At 45.8% G+C, this 15,304-nt stretch overlaps 1 protein-coding gene across 2 annotated transcripts in view; it reads right to left on the bottom strand.

Moving 5' to 3' along the window:
* The window catches only part of ZFAT (zinc finger and AT-hook domain containing), a 191,110-nt gene that overhangs the window by 71,164 nt on the left and 104,642 nt on the right, over positions 1-15,304 (bottom strand). The window contains exons 11-12 of one of the 2 annotated variants that reach the window (XM_027132527.1): positions 5,422-5,510; positions 3,071-3,121 (exon numbers count right to left, since the gene is read on the bottom strand). In XM_027132527.1, coding sequence (XP_026988328.1) covers positions 3,071-3,121; positions 5,422-5,510 — 140 coding nt within the window. The remainder of the gene's footprint in view (positions 1-3,070; positions 3,122-5,421; positions 5,511-15,304) is intronic. The other variant, XM_027132528.1, reaches the window with a different exon arrangement.

Consider the following 15,304-nt stretch of genomic DNA (forward strand, 5'->3'; position numbering starts at 1 on the left):
TAAGGAAAACACAACACCTGGGAAATATTTAGAATGAGTGATTTACAAACATAAATTGAAAGCATGATTAGACTGGTTTATAATCCTTGCTTTGGTTCTTTTAGGAATTGGAGTCATTTTTAAGAGACAGGGGAGGGAAAAGAGAGCCAACATTTTTTGATCATCTACCATGTACCAGATCCACTTCTCATAAAAGTGATATTGCCTTTAATATCTTCAATACCAGGAGACAGATATTGCCATCAACATTTTACAAACAATAAAATTGTATAAAGAAGTTAAATAACACAGCCTGTAAGTGGCACAGTCTGTCTAGTTCTAAACCTGAGTCTGTCTTGTTCTAAAAGCCTGTGTTTTTCTGCAAGATCTCATTGCTCTCAGAAATTTTCAAGTGCCAAACAGAATCTCAATGAACTTCCAAATGGCACAGCTACCGTGGTACAAAAGGCATGGTCACTTTGGAAGAGAGTTTGGGGGTTTCTTACAAAACTAAACATACTCTTACCATACAATCTCGCCATCTCACTCCTTGGCATTTACCCAGAGGAGCTGAGAACGTATGACCACACAGAAACCTGCAAATGGATGTTTACAGCAGCCTTATTCATAATTGCCAAAACTTAGAAGCAACTAAGATGTCCTTTAGTAGATAAATGCATAAACTGTGGTCCATCCAGACAATGGAATATTATTCAGTGTTAAAAAGAAATGAGCTATCAAGCCATGAAAAGACACGGAGAAACCTTAAATGCAATTACTAAGTGAAAGAAGCCAATCTAAAAGGGCTACATACTGTACAATTCCTACTGTATGACATTCTGGGAAAGGCAAAACTATGGAGACAGCAGAAAGATCAGAAGTTGCCAGGAGGCAGAGGGAAGAGAGGGATTAATAGGCAGAGCAAAGAGGATCTTGGGGGCAGTATAACTATTCTGTATGATACTGTAATTGTGGATATATGTCATTATACATTTGTCCAAACCCGTAGAATGTACAACACCAAGAGTGAACCCAAATACTAACTATGGGCTTCAGGTGATTATGATATATCAACATAGGTTCATCAATTGTAACAAATGTACCACACTGGTAGGGATGTTGAAAATGGGGGAGGCTGTATGTGGAGGGGGAGTGGAGCCAGGTGGTATATAGGAAGTCTCTATATTTTCCTCCCAATTTTGCTATGAACCTAAAAGTAGTTTGGGGGGTTTTTTTTGTTGGTTTTTTTTTCAGCAGTGCCGCATGGCTTGTGGGATCTTAGCTCCCCAACCAGTGATTGAACCCGGACCTCTCACAGTGAAAGCACCAAGTCCTAACCACTGGACCACCATGCAATTCCCCTAAAACTACTTTTAAAAATAGTTTCTAAATTTAAAAAAATAGATAAGACTGGTAAAATCCAAATAAGGTCTACAGTTTAGTTAATAGTGTCACAAAGTCCATTTCCTACTTTTGACAATATACTATAGCTAAAGATGTTATCACCAAGGGAAGGTGGGTGCTAGGTACACAGGAACTCCGAGACTTTTTGTGAGTCTAAAATTATTTCAAAATGTTTTTAAATTAAATAAAGCCACTTTTTATTATTGATGTACAAGGAGACTGGCACAGAATCCACCAGCCCTATGACTGAGAACATTTCTATCAGCAGAGTTATGGGTTCATATGAGCCTAATGGAGAAAACTCCACAAGTGAGTCTGCCTGGTGATCACATTGCTTACAGAACGGCATGCGGCTTGTTTATGTGCAAGAAGCAGAGGGCTGAACAGCTGGGCCAAGGGAACAAGACTGCTCCTGTTTAGAGACTCCTGGCTCAGCACTGGCTCCTCTCGTCCGAGCATCTTCTCTGGCACATCTTTAAGGTCGATTGTGTCAACCCCACCCTAGGGAATGCATGTTATTTAAGAAGCACATATAACACCTTCACTGTTTGTGAACGCTCAGTGGTTTGGTGGGCTTTGCCCAGTGTTTCATAGTCTTTGGATTTTAGGGTGACATGGAAATGCTTTTGGTATGATGTCCACTGTAGGGTTCTTTATAACAGCAAAAACTGGAAACGACTAAACTGCCCAATTATGAGGGGAATGTTAAACTATGATACTCATCCTTATGCAGCCATTAAAAGTAGTTAATAAATGTATTTTCATAAAATGAAAAAAGGCCTATGAAATGAGGATAAAGAAAAAAGGCAATATTTATAATGCCTAAAGTATGTAGGTGCCCCCGTCTGGCCTTTCACTGTGAGGTTATTCTAACTCAGAAGTGAAGTATTCTCAGCAAACCATCTGGCCACTCATCTAAGCCATATTTTCCAGTAGAGCTTCATCACTGATAAAGCTGACATTTTAATCTCCATCAAAAAAAAAAATGCTCACTTACAGTGTGACCTCAACCATGTCTAAAAATATATCCAAAAATTCCCCCAAGGAAAGAACCAAAAAGCATTTCCAAATCTTATTTAGTGAATACATTTTAATTTTATTCTTAAAATAAACACATGAATGACACCATGTAATTTTAAAAGGCAATACAGGAGTTTGCCTTTATTACAGTGTTTCCTGACACAAATTATATATTGAAAATTACATATCCAGATCTGGAAAGGCAAACTGGTTTCCTCTAGGAAGCCAACTGCAATGGATTAGCAGTATTTGCCCAAGATGTTGAAGTCTCATCTCGGATCAGTAAAATAGTGACGCTTGATTTCTTCATAATGTTTGCTCTGGGTAGGAAAAGGGAATGCAGGAGATGCATACTGCATATTTTCTGATACGGATGAAAATTTCTACCACACAGATAGATGTGAAAGGAAGAAAAAAGAGTGAGGGAATGCAGTGGGCAGAAAAATGCCCTCCCCAAAGATGACCATGTCCTAATCCCTGGAACCTTATGTGGCAAAAAGGAATTAAGACTACAGCTAGAATTAAGGTTATTGATCCTCTGACTTTAAGATAAGGACATTGTCCTGGGTCATCCAAGTGGGTGTGCTGTAATCACAGGGTCCATTCAAACTGGAAGAGGAAAGCAGAAGAGGTGAGTCAGAGGAGGAGAGAGATGAGGGATGCTCACCTGGCTTTGAAGACAAGACGAAGGGGCCACGAGCCGAGGAGTGCGGACGGCCTGTAGGAGCCAGAGAAGAGCAAGGAAATGGATTTTCTCTTAGAGCCTCTCCAGAAAGAACACGTCACCTGCGTGTTAGCTCAGTGCGACCTGTGCTGGAATTCTGAACCACAGAACTATAAGACAATAAACTTGTGCTGTTTAAGTTACAAAGCTGGAGTAATTTATCACAACAGTAATGGAAAACTACTACAGAGGTGGACACAGAGGAAAGGGAAAGGGCAATTACAGTTAGGATGAGGGTGGCTGGCAGGAATCAATTTCATTTTGCCTCATCAGCCCCAGTTAACCGAGAAGCACGACTTACACGCATGTGTACAAGAAGAGCATCCCGATCTGGAGGAAGGGAGAAGCCCAGGGTTGAATTAGTGGTTCTCATTCAGGCTGAATCTCATCCGCAGCTGGGGCACCGCTCAGCAGGGGGACCCCTACATCCACAGAGAGGCCGTGGGAAACCGGCCATGACCCAGGGCCAAGCTTAGTCGGGCTCCCGAGGCCCCAGAGTACAACCATGTGATGGCAGGAAAAAGCTGAGAACCACACGTGAGAGGGACACCTTCAATCAAATCACCCCCAAATGCACTTCTGCACACAAACCAAAGATTCCACAAATCTGAGGAACAAGTCAATGAGGACTTCAGGGCAGAGAGACTGTGTGCTGTGTCTGGTTAGGAAGGGAAGATGCTCCACACGGAAACTGAGGAATGAATGAGAAGTCTAGCTCCGATTCTGAAACAGCGAGGACAGAAATCAACCTCCCTGGGTCTACGTTTCTCATCTATAAAGTGAGAGTTGCCCTAACTCTGCATCCTCTAGTCCTACAATTGCACTAGTCTAAGAAAATCCAGAGTCCCCCAGAGAAACACATCTATGAGAGGTGGGATGCGACATTAAGCTCTTAATTTTAATTATGTGCAAAGTATGCAAACATGGAACATCCCAGTTGAGACACTTTGCACTCCTGCTGGGTGACACGTGGGTCTCACCTGAGAAACTCGTGTTCGGTGCAGACCTGAAAGCAGCTACAGAAGCGACAGGCACAGCAGCCTCAGGTTCCCCAACTGCCCCCTTTCTGCGTCAGTGAGGGACTGAGAAGATCTGGTAAGAGACGCTCAGACCTAGGGCTCGGAGGCAAAGCCCCAGTTCTCACTCCCTCACCTCCTGGATAGTCAAAGCGCATGAGCCCTCATACCCCCCGAGCCACCTGGTTTCTTAACTACAAGAGGAGAGATCATGAGGCTTCAAGTCACTTCATCCCAAGGCTGTTCTGAGCATCAGATGAGCTTGTCATCAGGGAGGGTCCTCGTACCTCAGAAGGGGTGACAAACGGCATAGGCTGGCCACTATTATAACGGCGACTAAAGCCCGTGGATATGGGCATCGAGGAAAGATTCGTGGGGGTCACTTAACTTATGTGAGATGCAGGTTGTTCAGCTGTCCAATCTGGGCAATGATATCTACTGTGTGGAGATCAGAGTTGAGGGGGGTGAAGCTCCTGGCACAGTGCAGGGACACAGTAGAAGCTCAATAAATATAAATGCACCTCTGAGTGTGGTGGCCCAGGGTCCTTCCACATTCTGCCTACCGCCCTCTGGGACTTAGCAGTGGACACGATTTCAACAAACATCTCAGAGCATCGTGTTCCCACCTTCACATGCACGTGCCAGCAGCAAGAGCATCGATTTTAAGGGTCCAGTTGCTGAGGGCTGAGCAGAATTTATTATTAAACAAATTCACTGGACCAGGGTTCTTGCTGTCAATAACTGCACCATAAGCAGTGGCCAAGGGGATATTACCATCTACATCAACTGGAGGTATTAAAAGAATAAGGAAAGCCACGGTCTCCCGAGCCCCTGTTACACGCTAGCACCGTGGCGGGCACATGACCGCCATTTCCAGCTCTTACAAGCGCCTGCCAACCTGGCATCATCACACCTGCCGTATCAGGGGTTCACCTGAGACAATCCATGATCTGACAGCACACACTTGTCCTTAAAGCACGTACTCTTTGCTCTAAATCACTCCATTTTTTTACGGTGAGAGGGTGCCTTTCTCTAGTCTGCGTCCTCTTACACTCTGTTCCTGGACTTGGTCCCCAAAGTACAGAGAAGCGCTACACTTGCAGAAGGAGAGGGCATGCAGTCAGCCGAGCCACGCCCCAGACTCCACGTGCACTGGCTGAGCAGGCCCAGAAGGGAAGGGGACGCTCCAAAACAACGAAAGGAGGTTCCCTCCATCTTTATTTTGAAGAGCGGTGCGCTTCCGACTTGAATACCCGCTCCAGCGCCGAGCCCACTTACCTTGAAGGAGGCGTGCTGCTCCATGTGCCGCAGCAGCTGTGGCTTCTGGGCTGCTGTGTAGTCACACACCGTGCACTTGAACTGCTTCCCTGAAAAGAAGGGAGAAGAAGGTGAGCACCATCAGGCTCGCAGCCCCTGCGTGTGAGTGGAGCGTGCATGAAGGCACGAAGAGGCCCCGTGCCGTCGGGGGTGTCCAGAACGTCAGGGGGAACCGGCAAGGAAGTGCACAGCCGCAAGGCAGCATGCTCCGTCTAGCCCAGGGGAGGCTGGGGGGCCGGACGCCAGGGGCCCCAGTGTCTCCCTAGGAGTGTGGACACCATCCCGAGAGCCAACAGCACCTGCAGAACGCCCTTCAGCAAGAGAAATCTGTGTCTTGGAACTCGAAGGAGTGTTAAAAGGCAGATTTCAGGAGATGCTAGAGAGAAAACGACAGAGAAGTGTGAAACGTGGGTCTTTTGAGAGGATTAATGTTTCAGCAATTTATAAACATTCAGTAATGTGATAAACAAGCCCACATGTTAAATCAATGGATATATGGGGCAGGCTACATTTTTTACCCCTGAGGAGCAAAAATAAAACCTCAACTTGCAATAATACAAACGTGCAACCAAATAAAAATATGGCTACTTCTCACAGCAGCGATGCTCACCATGCAGCTTCTAATGGCTCTAAGCCTCCGGAGGCAGCAATGACCAGTCACTGCACGTGGTGCCACAGAAACACTGGCTCCCTCTGGGAACCTCTCACACCTTTCCTTCCCAGACGAGCTGGGTGAAAAAGCTGTCCGCCTCTGCAGCCTCCATGCTCCTTTTCTATCCACTCCTGAGCCCACCCCAAAACTGGCAGGTGACACCAGCTTGCCCCATAACCTGTCTCGCCAAGGTAACCAGGGACCTCCATGACGCCAAGCCAATGACAGACTTCAGTCCTTATTTGACAGGACTCTACCGCACGTGGCTCTGCTAACACCGCGCTTGGGAAACCCTCTGCTCCTCTGACGCCACGCCACTACTGCCTCTCCGTGCCTCTCTATTCGTTCTGTGTATCCCGGAAACACTCTCTCCCATCTACAGCTTTTACACACTGAGGTCCCAGACTGCTCCAGCCCACACACCCGCTCTTCTTCTACAGGCATCCTTGCATGTAAACCTTTGAGGTCAAAATCTACACCTTCTACGCATACTATTACACCTTCTACCCTTCCCTAAACTTGAGATTTGAGTTTTCAACTGTCTGCTGGACTACTGCTTAGCTGTCCCAAATGTCCTAATTTGGACTCTTTCCCTACCCATCACATGGGTTCCACCTCCAGCATTCCTAGTTTATCACCCACCTGATCGCCTAAGTCAGAGACCCAGGAGCCTTCCTCAACATCTCCATGACCCCAACTTCACTCACCTTATTTTTTAAGCACCTGATTTCAACTCCCAGTATTTTTCTATTTCTCTCTGTTTCTAAAACCTCCACACTGGTTAAGGCCCTCCTCATTTCTTTCCTGGACAACGGCAAAAGCCATTGCTCAAATGAATTGGTTTCCTTTCTTTCAGGCAACCCTCCCATCCATCTATCACCCACCCACTGCACCCCCCCTCCATCCATCATCCATCCATCCTGATGCCCCATCCTCCATCCTTGATCTAACACACAAACTCGTCCACAGCCCTTGCTGCACAGCCCACCAATGACTCCAAATACAGATCAAAGTTGAAGTTCCAAAGCATGGCATGGAAGGCACCCAAAATCGATCCCTCTCTCTGACTCCCTGTTTTGCCCTTGCAGCCCAAGAGCCCTGAGCCTCTGCTAACACCTTCCATGCCTGAGATGCACTGCTTCTTGGCATGTGGGCATTCTCCACTTTAACTCAAAACTCCAGTTGAACAACACCTCTGGTACAAGCGGGCTAAGAGCCAGCCCCCTGAAGCTCCCACACACACTCTCACACACTCTGTCCACGCCCTGGCCCTGCAGCATGGTCATGACCTGCCATTGGCCTCCCATCGGCAGGAACCATGTCTTAAGTCATCTTGGCACTCCTAGTGCCTGAGCGCCTGGCACACACTGAACATATTCTGTGCATTCTACTAAACTGAGCTGGGCAAGAAGCAAAAAGGAAACTTTGTACATCTTACTTGACCAATGCTCTCCATAGCAGCAGCAAAACGGAAACAATAATATAAACATGTTAATACTGCAATTGTACCTATCATTCCAGGCGAAGGACCCCCAAACTCTAGATTCTACTAATTCTGCAAGTCCAAAGTATGAGGAACACTTTTTCATGTGTAAGGCAGAAAAGTCATAATTAGAGCGCAGTTAACACCTTCCCTTGAACACAGTACCATCTTTTTCAAACAGAAGGGCTATGCATGGCTACACATCTCGTGTATAAACTCGGACACCCATACTTCTCCACTGGTGTGTGACTCGCCTAAATACATCATGACTGTGCCAGGCAGCCTGAGCAGAATGGTGTCTAGGTTCCCCACTGGCACCATGCGGGGAGGAAAGCTGATATCCACGTTGATAAATATTTTCACTCACTACCAATACACTTGGATCAAAGAGTAGGAGATTAAGCTAAAAATGATTAGTGCCTGAAATGAATAAATGGCATCACCTCGTTTGAGGTCCACAGTCAACCTTTTATGAACATACTCCCAGGGCTCGCCAGAGACAAGGAAAGAAGGCAGCTCTTAAAAGCCATCCCTTATGAGGCGTCAGAGCGCAGGCAATAAATATTACAAATGTTTTCAGCGACCAATGACGCCCCCCCCACCAAACAGGCTGGGAGAGCGCTTGACATAATCTTTTGCTGCCTAATTAAAATAATGCAACAGAGATGCATGACTAATCATAAAAATGTAACGATTTGAGACTATCAGACTGTTTTCTATCAAGATACTCCTGAGAATCACAGGGAGAATTGTCTAGAAAACACAGTATTTACCCGAGGTTAGAGTGACCTCAAAGGGCTGGTAGGTGCACAGCAAATGGCTGTATTGGATGTGAGTCATAGAGCAGCCCAGGAAAAGAAGGGAATGATGACAAAGAAAAAATGAGGTGGACGTTTTAAAAAACTTAATTCATTTTGCACACAATGTGCCCGGCTAGCTCTATGTAGCGAGCTGCTGGCCGTCAGCAGCTGTGCCAAGACATGGCGTGTCTGATCTCCTCGCGCTGCCCAGAACCTAGGGAGGCAAGGCAGGGCACCCCTCTTATGGATGAGGGACTAGAAACACGAAGCTGAGCAACTTGCCAGGTTGTGAAGCAGTCGGTGGCAGAGCCTGGATTTGGACCCCAAAGCTCTGACTCGGGTCCGTAAGAATCCTCTTGGCTAATAAGGACATGGCATGATTTCCCCAAAGGGAACAAAGAAATTCCAACAGCAAAAGGGGCACATATGAACCACACGCATAAAGCCTGGTCCCGCAGGGTGGCGGCCCCGGGAAGCACCAGTGTGGCAGCGGAGGGGTGCTCTCCTGCAGCCCCGGCCAGCTCACCTGTGAGGCCCGGGGTTCATTCTTCCCTGCTGCTCAGTGTGTCCCCACTAGAAAAATGGGGAGGCAACCTCCACCTGCTGCCAGGATGGGCTCAGACTCTGGGCGGCAAGCGCCCGAAAAGTGGTCCCCTGAGAGAAGAGGCTGAGGGTGTGTGCAGGTGACCCAGCAGCGGACCCTGCTCTGCCACGGCCACTGGGGAAGCACCCCTCAAATCCTAGTGTTTTGACCTCCCTGACACTCTCGGGGACAATCCAAGGATAGGTCCAGTTAAGCCAGCCTGAGATAATATTCCTTAAAATAGAAAGAATACAAACAGAGAAAGGAAAATGATAACATGTAAGTAACATAATATCAAAGAGTTCACAGAAGGCTTTCCGCACCCTGCCCCCAGCGACTGCTCTGGCCTTGTCTCCACCCACAGCAAGCCGTGACCACCTGTCAATGGCTGATGGGACCCTCCCCGTTACCTCCTGTGCTCAGGCGTGACCCTCGCCCCCCTCTCTCCACCCCAGGGACATAGCACACTCATGCCACCTCCGGGCCTTTGCACTTGCTGCTCTGGGGCCTGGGGTGCCCTTCCTTCCATGCTCTGCTGGCGGGTTTCTCTTCCATGACCATCCCCATCTTCCTTTACTGATTCATTTGTGACATCCCTCATCTTGTAACATTTTCATATTGAAACTGAACCGTTTCACATTCATATTTTCATATCTCAATTTTCTCAATATTTAAGGTATTTCTTCATATCTCAACTGTAACATACCCCCTATTTTATTGATTTATCTTGTTTCTCGTTCAGCTTCATGACAGTGGGGTGTCTCGTTTCTGCTTTGGTTGTTGTTCGTACTACCCACTGCTGTATCCGAAGTGCCTAATTCCAAGTGGCTCACCAATTCATCGCTGGTTGGTCCACCTGGCGCCCTCGGTGGGCTGCAGGTACTTTGGGGACAGGGACAGTAGACTTCTCATTCCACATCCTTGTGCCCGGCAGCGAGAGCATGCCAGCTATGAGGCTAGCAGCAAGTCACAGGGCCGTCCCAGCAGGATGTCTGCTCAGCCATGTGCCCTCTCCCTCCCCACAGCCACCACCATCACACAGGGCACCACCAGAGCCTTGTATACGGCCCTGCCCACCATCCCTGCCCTCCCAGCCACAGGTGATGGGACCGCTGTGGACCAGTGACCCAAGCTGAGCCAGGAATCTGAACTGTCGGGATCTGAAGCATGTAACTCAGAAGCTATTGGTCATTATATTTTCAATCTGTGGATGAAATAAGAACACAAACCAGTCTGCAAAGGGAGATGGAGACAGAACGTCAGAACAAGGAGGCAGAGATGAGCAAAGGTGAGTGACGAAGACATCCACTCAGCAAGCACTCCCTGAGGGGCCACTGTGTGCAGGGACCAGGCCGGACCCGAGCACAGCAGCGGGCAGACAGCGGAGCCCTTGCCCTCATGGAGCTCACAGCCTATAAGGACAAGAAGCAAATAAATCACTACAAATCACAATGGGCTATGGGGGAAACGGACGGGGCCGTGGAGGGTGAGGAGGCCGGGACAGGGTGTGGCCACGGGGCTGAGGCAGCAGGGAAGGCCTCTGTGGTCAAGTGAAGGTGGGAGGTCGACGGGGTCCAGCCACAATTAGAGGAGGTGAGGACAGTCCTGTGAAGAAGCAACGGAAAACGCAAGGATCGTTGTCTCTGTAGGATATAATAAACGTCCCTTTTCTGGTTCAGTGACCTCAAATGAGTTTCTGACAATGGCAAGCAAGAGTCCCAGCAAATACAGCTGTTGAATGAATCAGTGGGTGCATGAATATAAAACGCCAAGACCCCTCAAGGCAAAGACATAAAAAAGGACATGAACAAACAATGCACTCAAGAGAGGATTAAATCCGACTTAATTAATCAAAAGAAGTCCAATGACAGCAAACACTTGCACACAGCGCTATGAACCCGTCAATGTTACAAATTCCTCATGCACGTTACTCATGTAATCCAGCTAATCCTCTAATTCACCTGATCGATTTCATGATTATCAAATCCCTAAAAAGTATAATAAAATGGTAAGGTCTGATATCCATTAAACTAAGAAACCGAACTTGTTTAATATCATGCAAAAATGAAAGAGTTCAGTGAGAACACTGTCATGTTTCTGGTACAATTTTTTTGAAAAGTAAGCTGGCCGTGCAATGCGTGATTCAAACCACCAAAACGAAAGAGCCACCCTGCTCCTGGGAATATGTCCTAAGGAATTAATTCTTGCATTAATTAATTAATGCAAGAAAGTATTCCCTGCAACATAAGCTGTAATAACGGGAGGAAAAAAGAAAACAATACATTGCCCCAAAATAAGAGAATGGTTACGTAACTCATGGATCACCACCTTAATGGAACATGATACACCTCTTAAATGTATTATTCATGGACTCTACAGCAACAAAAACTAATAGTAATTTTAAAGCTAAAAGAATATTTATTCTTTAATCACAACTATGTAATCATTCCATCTGAACAGGAATAAAGGTTGAAAAAAATTTTTTAAAGAATAATTCATTTGTTGTGTGATAGAATTGTGGGCATACTTGTAGGAAGGGGTTAGATTTTTGTGACTGTGGTTTTAATGTTTTCTGTGTAACAGAAAAGCATTTCTGGTAAATTAGCACCCATCTTTGAAAGGCTGGGATGTTGGATCCCATTTGCTATTGCCCACAGTCCGGAAGACGGGTCTTTCAATGTGGAACAATAAAGTGATATCAGTGGTTCCCAAACTTGAAGCTCAAAAGAGTTCACTGTCTTTAAAACACCGGCCAGCCTTGACTAGCTGTACACTGACTGAGGCATCTCTGCCCCTCCTCTTTGCACAGAAAAGACAGCGGCCTAATTTTGTGAATCTTCTCAGGGTGGTCATTTCTTGTCTTCTGAGTCAGGATTGAACCTTTCTAAACAGTCAGAAGTCATTCTGAGCCAATCCTCGTCAGTAAGGAGAACAAAAGAAAGCAGAGCCACGCCACCCTCTGGAGAAACACTCTTTTGAGGGAAGCACTCCAAGCTTACTGCAAAAACACCGGCACAATGAGAAAAGCTAATTGAAGGTACAAAGTCTTCCCCGTTACAAACTACAGAATTTAGAATCTCAGTTACTTATGAAATTTTTATTTGATCCAGAGGCCCAGAGGTTAAACGTCAAAATCACAACAACCCAGATGAACCTTACAAATTTAACGTGCGAAGGGAAAAGCCAGACACAGAAGAGCACGTTTATATGAATCAGTTTATACGAAGTTCAAAGACAGGACAGATCACCTTCCGGTGTTAGAAGTCCGGGTAGTAGCTACCTTGAGGAGTAGTGCAGGGGAACAGCTGGCGGATGGGTGAGGAGGGCTCCTGAGGGGCTGGCAATGTTCGTGTCTCATCCTAGGATGTGGTTACACGCTGTGCTTCCTTTGTGATAATCCACTGAGTGGAACACTTACCAATTATGCATTTTTGGTATGTGTGTGATACTTTAACTTTAAAAACGTGAAAACAACAACAGTACAAGAACGAAACAGTCAGGCTACCTTCCCCAGAAGGGGCTCAGGAACTGGCACCAAATTAGTTAAGGAAAGAAAAGATGTGACGGGTAATTCAAGGATAACGTTTGAGGACTGCATGGCAGTGTGTGAATGACCCTGGCTGCTGCTGCAGGTGGTAAGAAAAAAGACACAATCGGCAATCTCTGCACCTGTGCTTTCCCGTCAGGCATCTTTCCGAGTGCTGGGCTTGCTGGAGATTTCCACTGTGGATATTGTTGCCCGTTCTGGAAACACGATGTTTCACCAGCAGCTCCTATTTTCTTCAAAATGTGTGATGGTGCAACTCCCGTTCAAAGATGGGAGATCGGGGGCGGGGGGGGGGGGGTATAAATGTCACCTCCACTACTTCTGTTCATCCCTCAATAGGTAAGGTACCATCTTTGCAGAATCTCCGTTTTCAAGTTTCCTCTGGGAGGATTCTGTTTCTCTAACTTGAGCTCTTCAGCCAGTGCTTCATGGCCAACTGGCTGACGGAACAAAGCTGATCTCTGACCTGTGGACACTGGCTGTGCCTGGCAGTGGGATGCTGGCTAAATCAGGTACCACCAGAAAAAGCCCAGGGTCTGGAGGCAGGCAATCCTGAGCTCAGCCCTTGACTCAGGTCTTAGGCAGAAATCTACTCAGCTTGTCCTGCCAGGTAGAGGGGACAGGATTTGGAGGTGGGATGGGGGAGAAAAGGAACAGAAGTCCCTGTTATACTGCCTTGGGTTAGACATCGAGAGGTGCCCCCAACCCTGGGAGGGTTAGGACTGCCCTTCCTACTAAATTTCCTTCTGCTCTGGAAGGAAAGGTGACTGTGCAAGAGCACGGGGCTGCGGAGGGGGCAGTGGAGCCCCTGCCTGGCTGAGGCCCCTGTGCTCAAGCAGGAGATCCTCCTGAGTAGAGGAGATGCGCTCCGCTCCTAAAACTAGACGTCCTCACCTGCTGGCAGCCGCGTGGGGTGCTCACTCCAGGATATACAAAGCCCCCAGCCTCGTGACCAGCACTTAGAAAATGCACAGCACCTTGGCAAGGATGTGGTGAAAAGGGAACACATACACTGTTGTCGGGAATCTAAACTGGTCCAACTACAATGGAAAATAATACGGGGTTTCTCAGAAAATTAGAAACTGACCTACTGTATGATCCAGCAATTCCACTACTAGTATATACCCAAAGGAAATGAAAATGGGATTTCAATGAGATATATGCATTCCCACATTTACTGAAGCATTATTCACAATAGGCAAGATACGGAAACAACTTAAATGCCCATCAACAGATGAATGGATAAAAAACACGTGGTGCACACGCGCACACACACACACACACACACACACACAGAGGAATATTATTTGGCCGTGAGAGAGGACAATATCCTCCATTTCCAACAATATGGATGGACCTTGAGCACATGATGCTAAGTGAGATAAGTCAGACAGAGAAAAACAAGTACTGTATGATATCACTTATACGTGGAATCTAAAAAATCAAAAGCAAAGAGTAAAATACTGGTTAATGGGGATGAGGGAGAGAAGGAGGGAGGGATAAAAACTGATGTTATTTAAGGGTACAAACTTGCAACAAGTAGTACATATGCCATAGTGATGCTTTTTTTACTTTTTGGCTGCACTACACAGCATGTGGGATCTTAGTTCCCTGGCCAGGGATCGAACCCACGACCCCTGCAGTGGAAGCACAGAGTCTTAACTGCTGGTCCACCAGGGAAGTACCACCATAGTGATCTAACACACAGTATAATGAATATAGCCAACAATACTATACTACAGCTATGTAATGAGATAAATATCACTGCAATGGCAATCATGTTATTGATACAATATATAAATGCATCAAAGCAACATGTTATACACCTTACATTTACCTAATGTTGTATGTCAAATATATTCAATAAAATTAAAAAAATACTTAATCATCACAAGAAAGAAATTTTAACTAGGTGATGGATGTTAACTAAACTTATTGTGGTAGAGTCACTTCACAATATATACATATATCAAATCATTATGTTGTACACCTTAAGCTAATACATTATATATGAGCTGTATTTCAATAAAACTGGAAAAAAACTTTAAAAAAAGGGTAACATACACCACCTGCTGGCTTCCTTTGTTTCCTGCTGCACCCTCATTTGCTCGATGAGTTTCCCCGAGGATGGTTCCAGCTGCTTAGTTTCTTTAAATAGAGCTCTATATAAAACCAGGGCCCAATGGAATGGCAGAAAAATCTTAAACCGTCAGAAAAAAATAAAACTGTCCCCTTGTCTTCTGGCATTTGGATTCCATCAGAAACCAAAGAAAGACAGTGATGGAAAACTTCTGTTTTAAGGCAACATGTTTGGAATATCTGCTAAATTAAATAACTCCTGCCAAATCAAACCTCATGTGTACCTCAAACTTGAAGGAACGCTAAAATATTTAAAGAAAAAGAAATCTGCATAAATATGAACTATTACTCGTAATATCTGGAGGCATAAAAGTGAAAATGCCTTCTTATGACTGTTTATCCAGTCTTACTGAAAAAGGTGGTATTTTGCATAAGCAAATTTTTCAGAAAACTGCCTTTACCCTTTGCAACACTGATACTCACTCTTTAAATATTAACTCTTGCACTGTCCCTTCCTAAAGAAGGAATATTTGAGAGAAGAGTAATTTGATCTTTCCTAAATGACACGGATGATGTAGATTAATCACCACAAATATTCATTTGTACACTGTGTTGAGAGTGGCTGGGAACATGAGAATACCGATCCCTAACGGAGCAGGTATACGTACACCTCTTAGAATGAACCCACACTCAATGTGAA

This window comes from Aethalodelphis obliquidens, unplaced genomic scaffold (genome assembly GCF_003676395.1).
Source record: "Aethalodelphis obliquidens isolate GAN/ISIS:26980383/991018 unplaced genomic scaffold, ASM367639v1 scaffold41, whole genome shotgun sequence".
NCBI classification, from domain to species: Eukaryota; Metazoa; Chordata; class Mammalia; order Artiodactyla; family Delphinidae; genus Aethalodelphis; species Aethalodelphis obliquidens.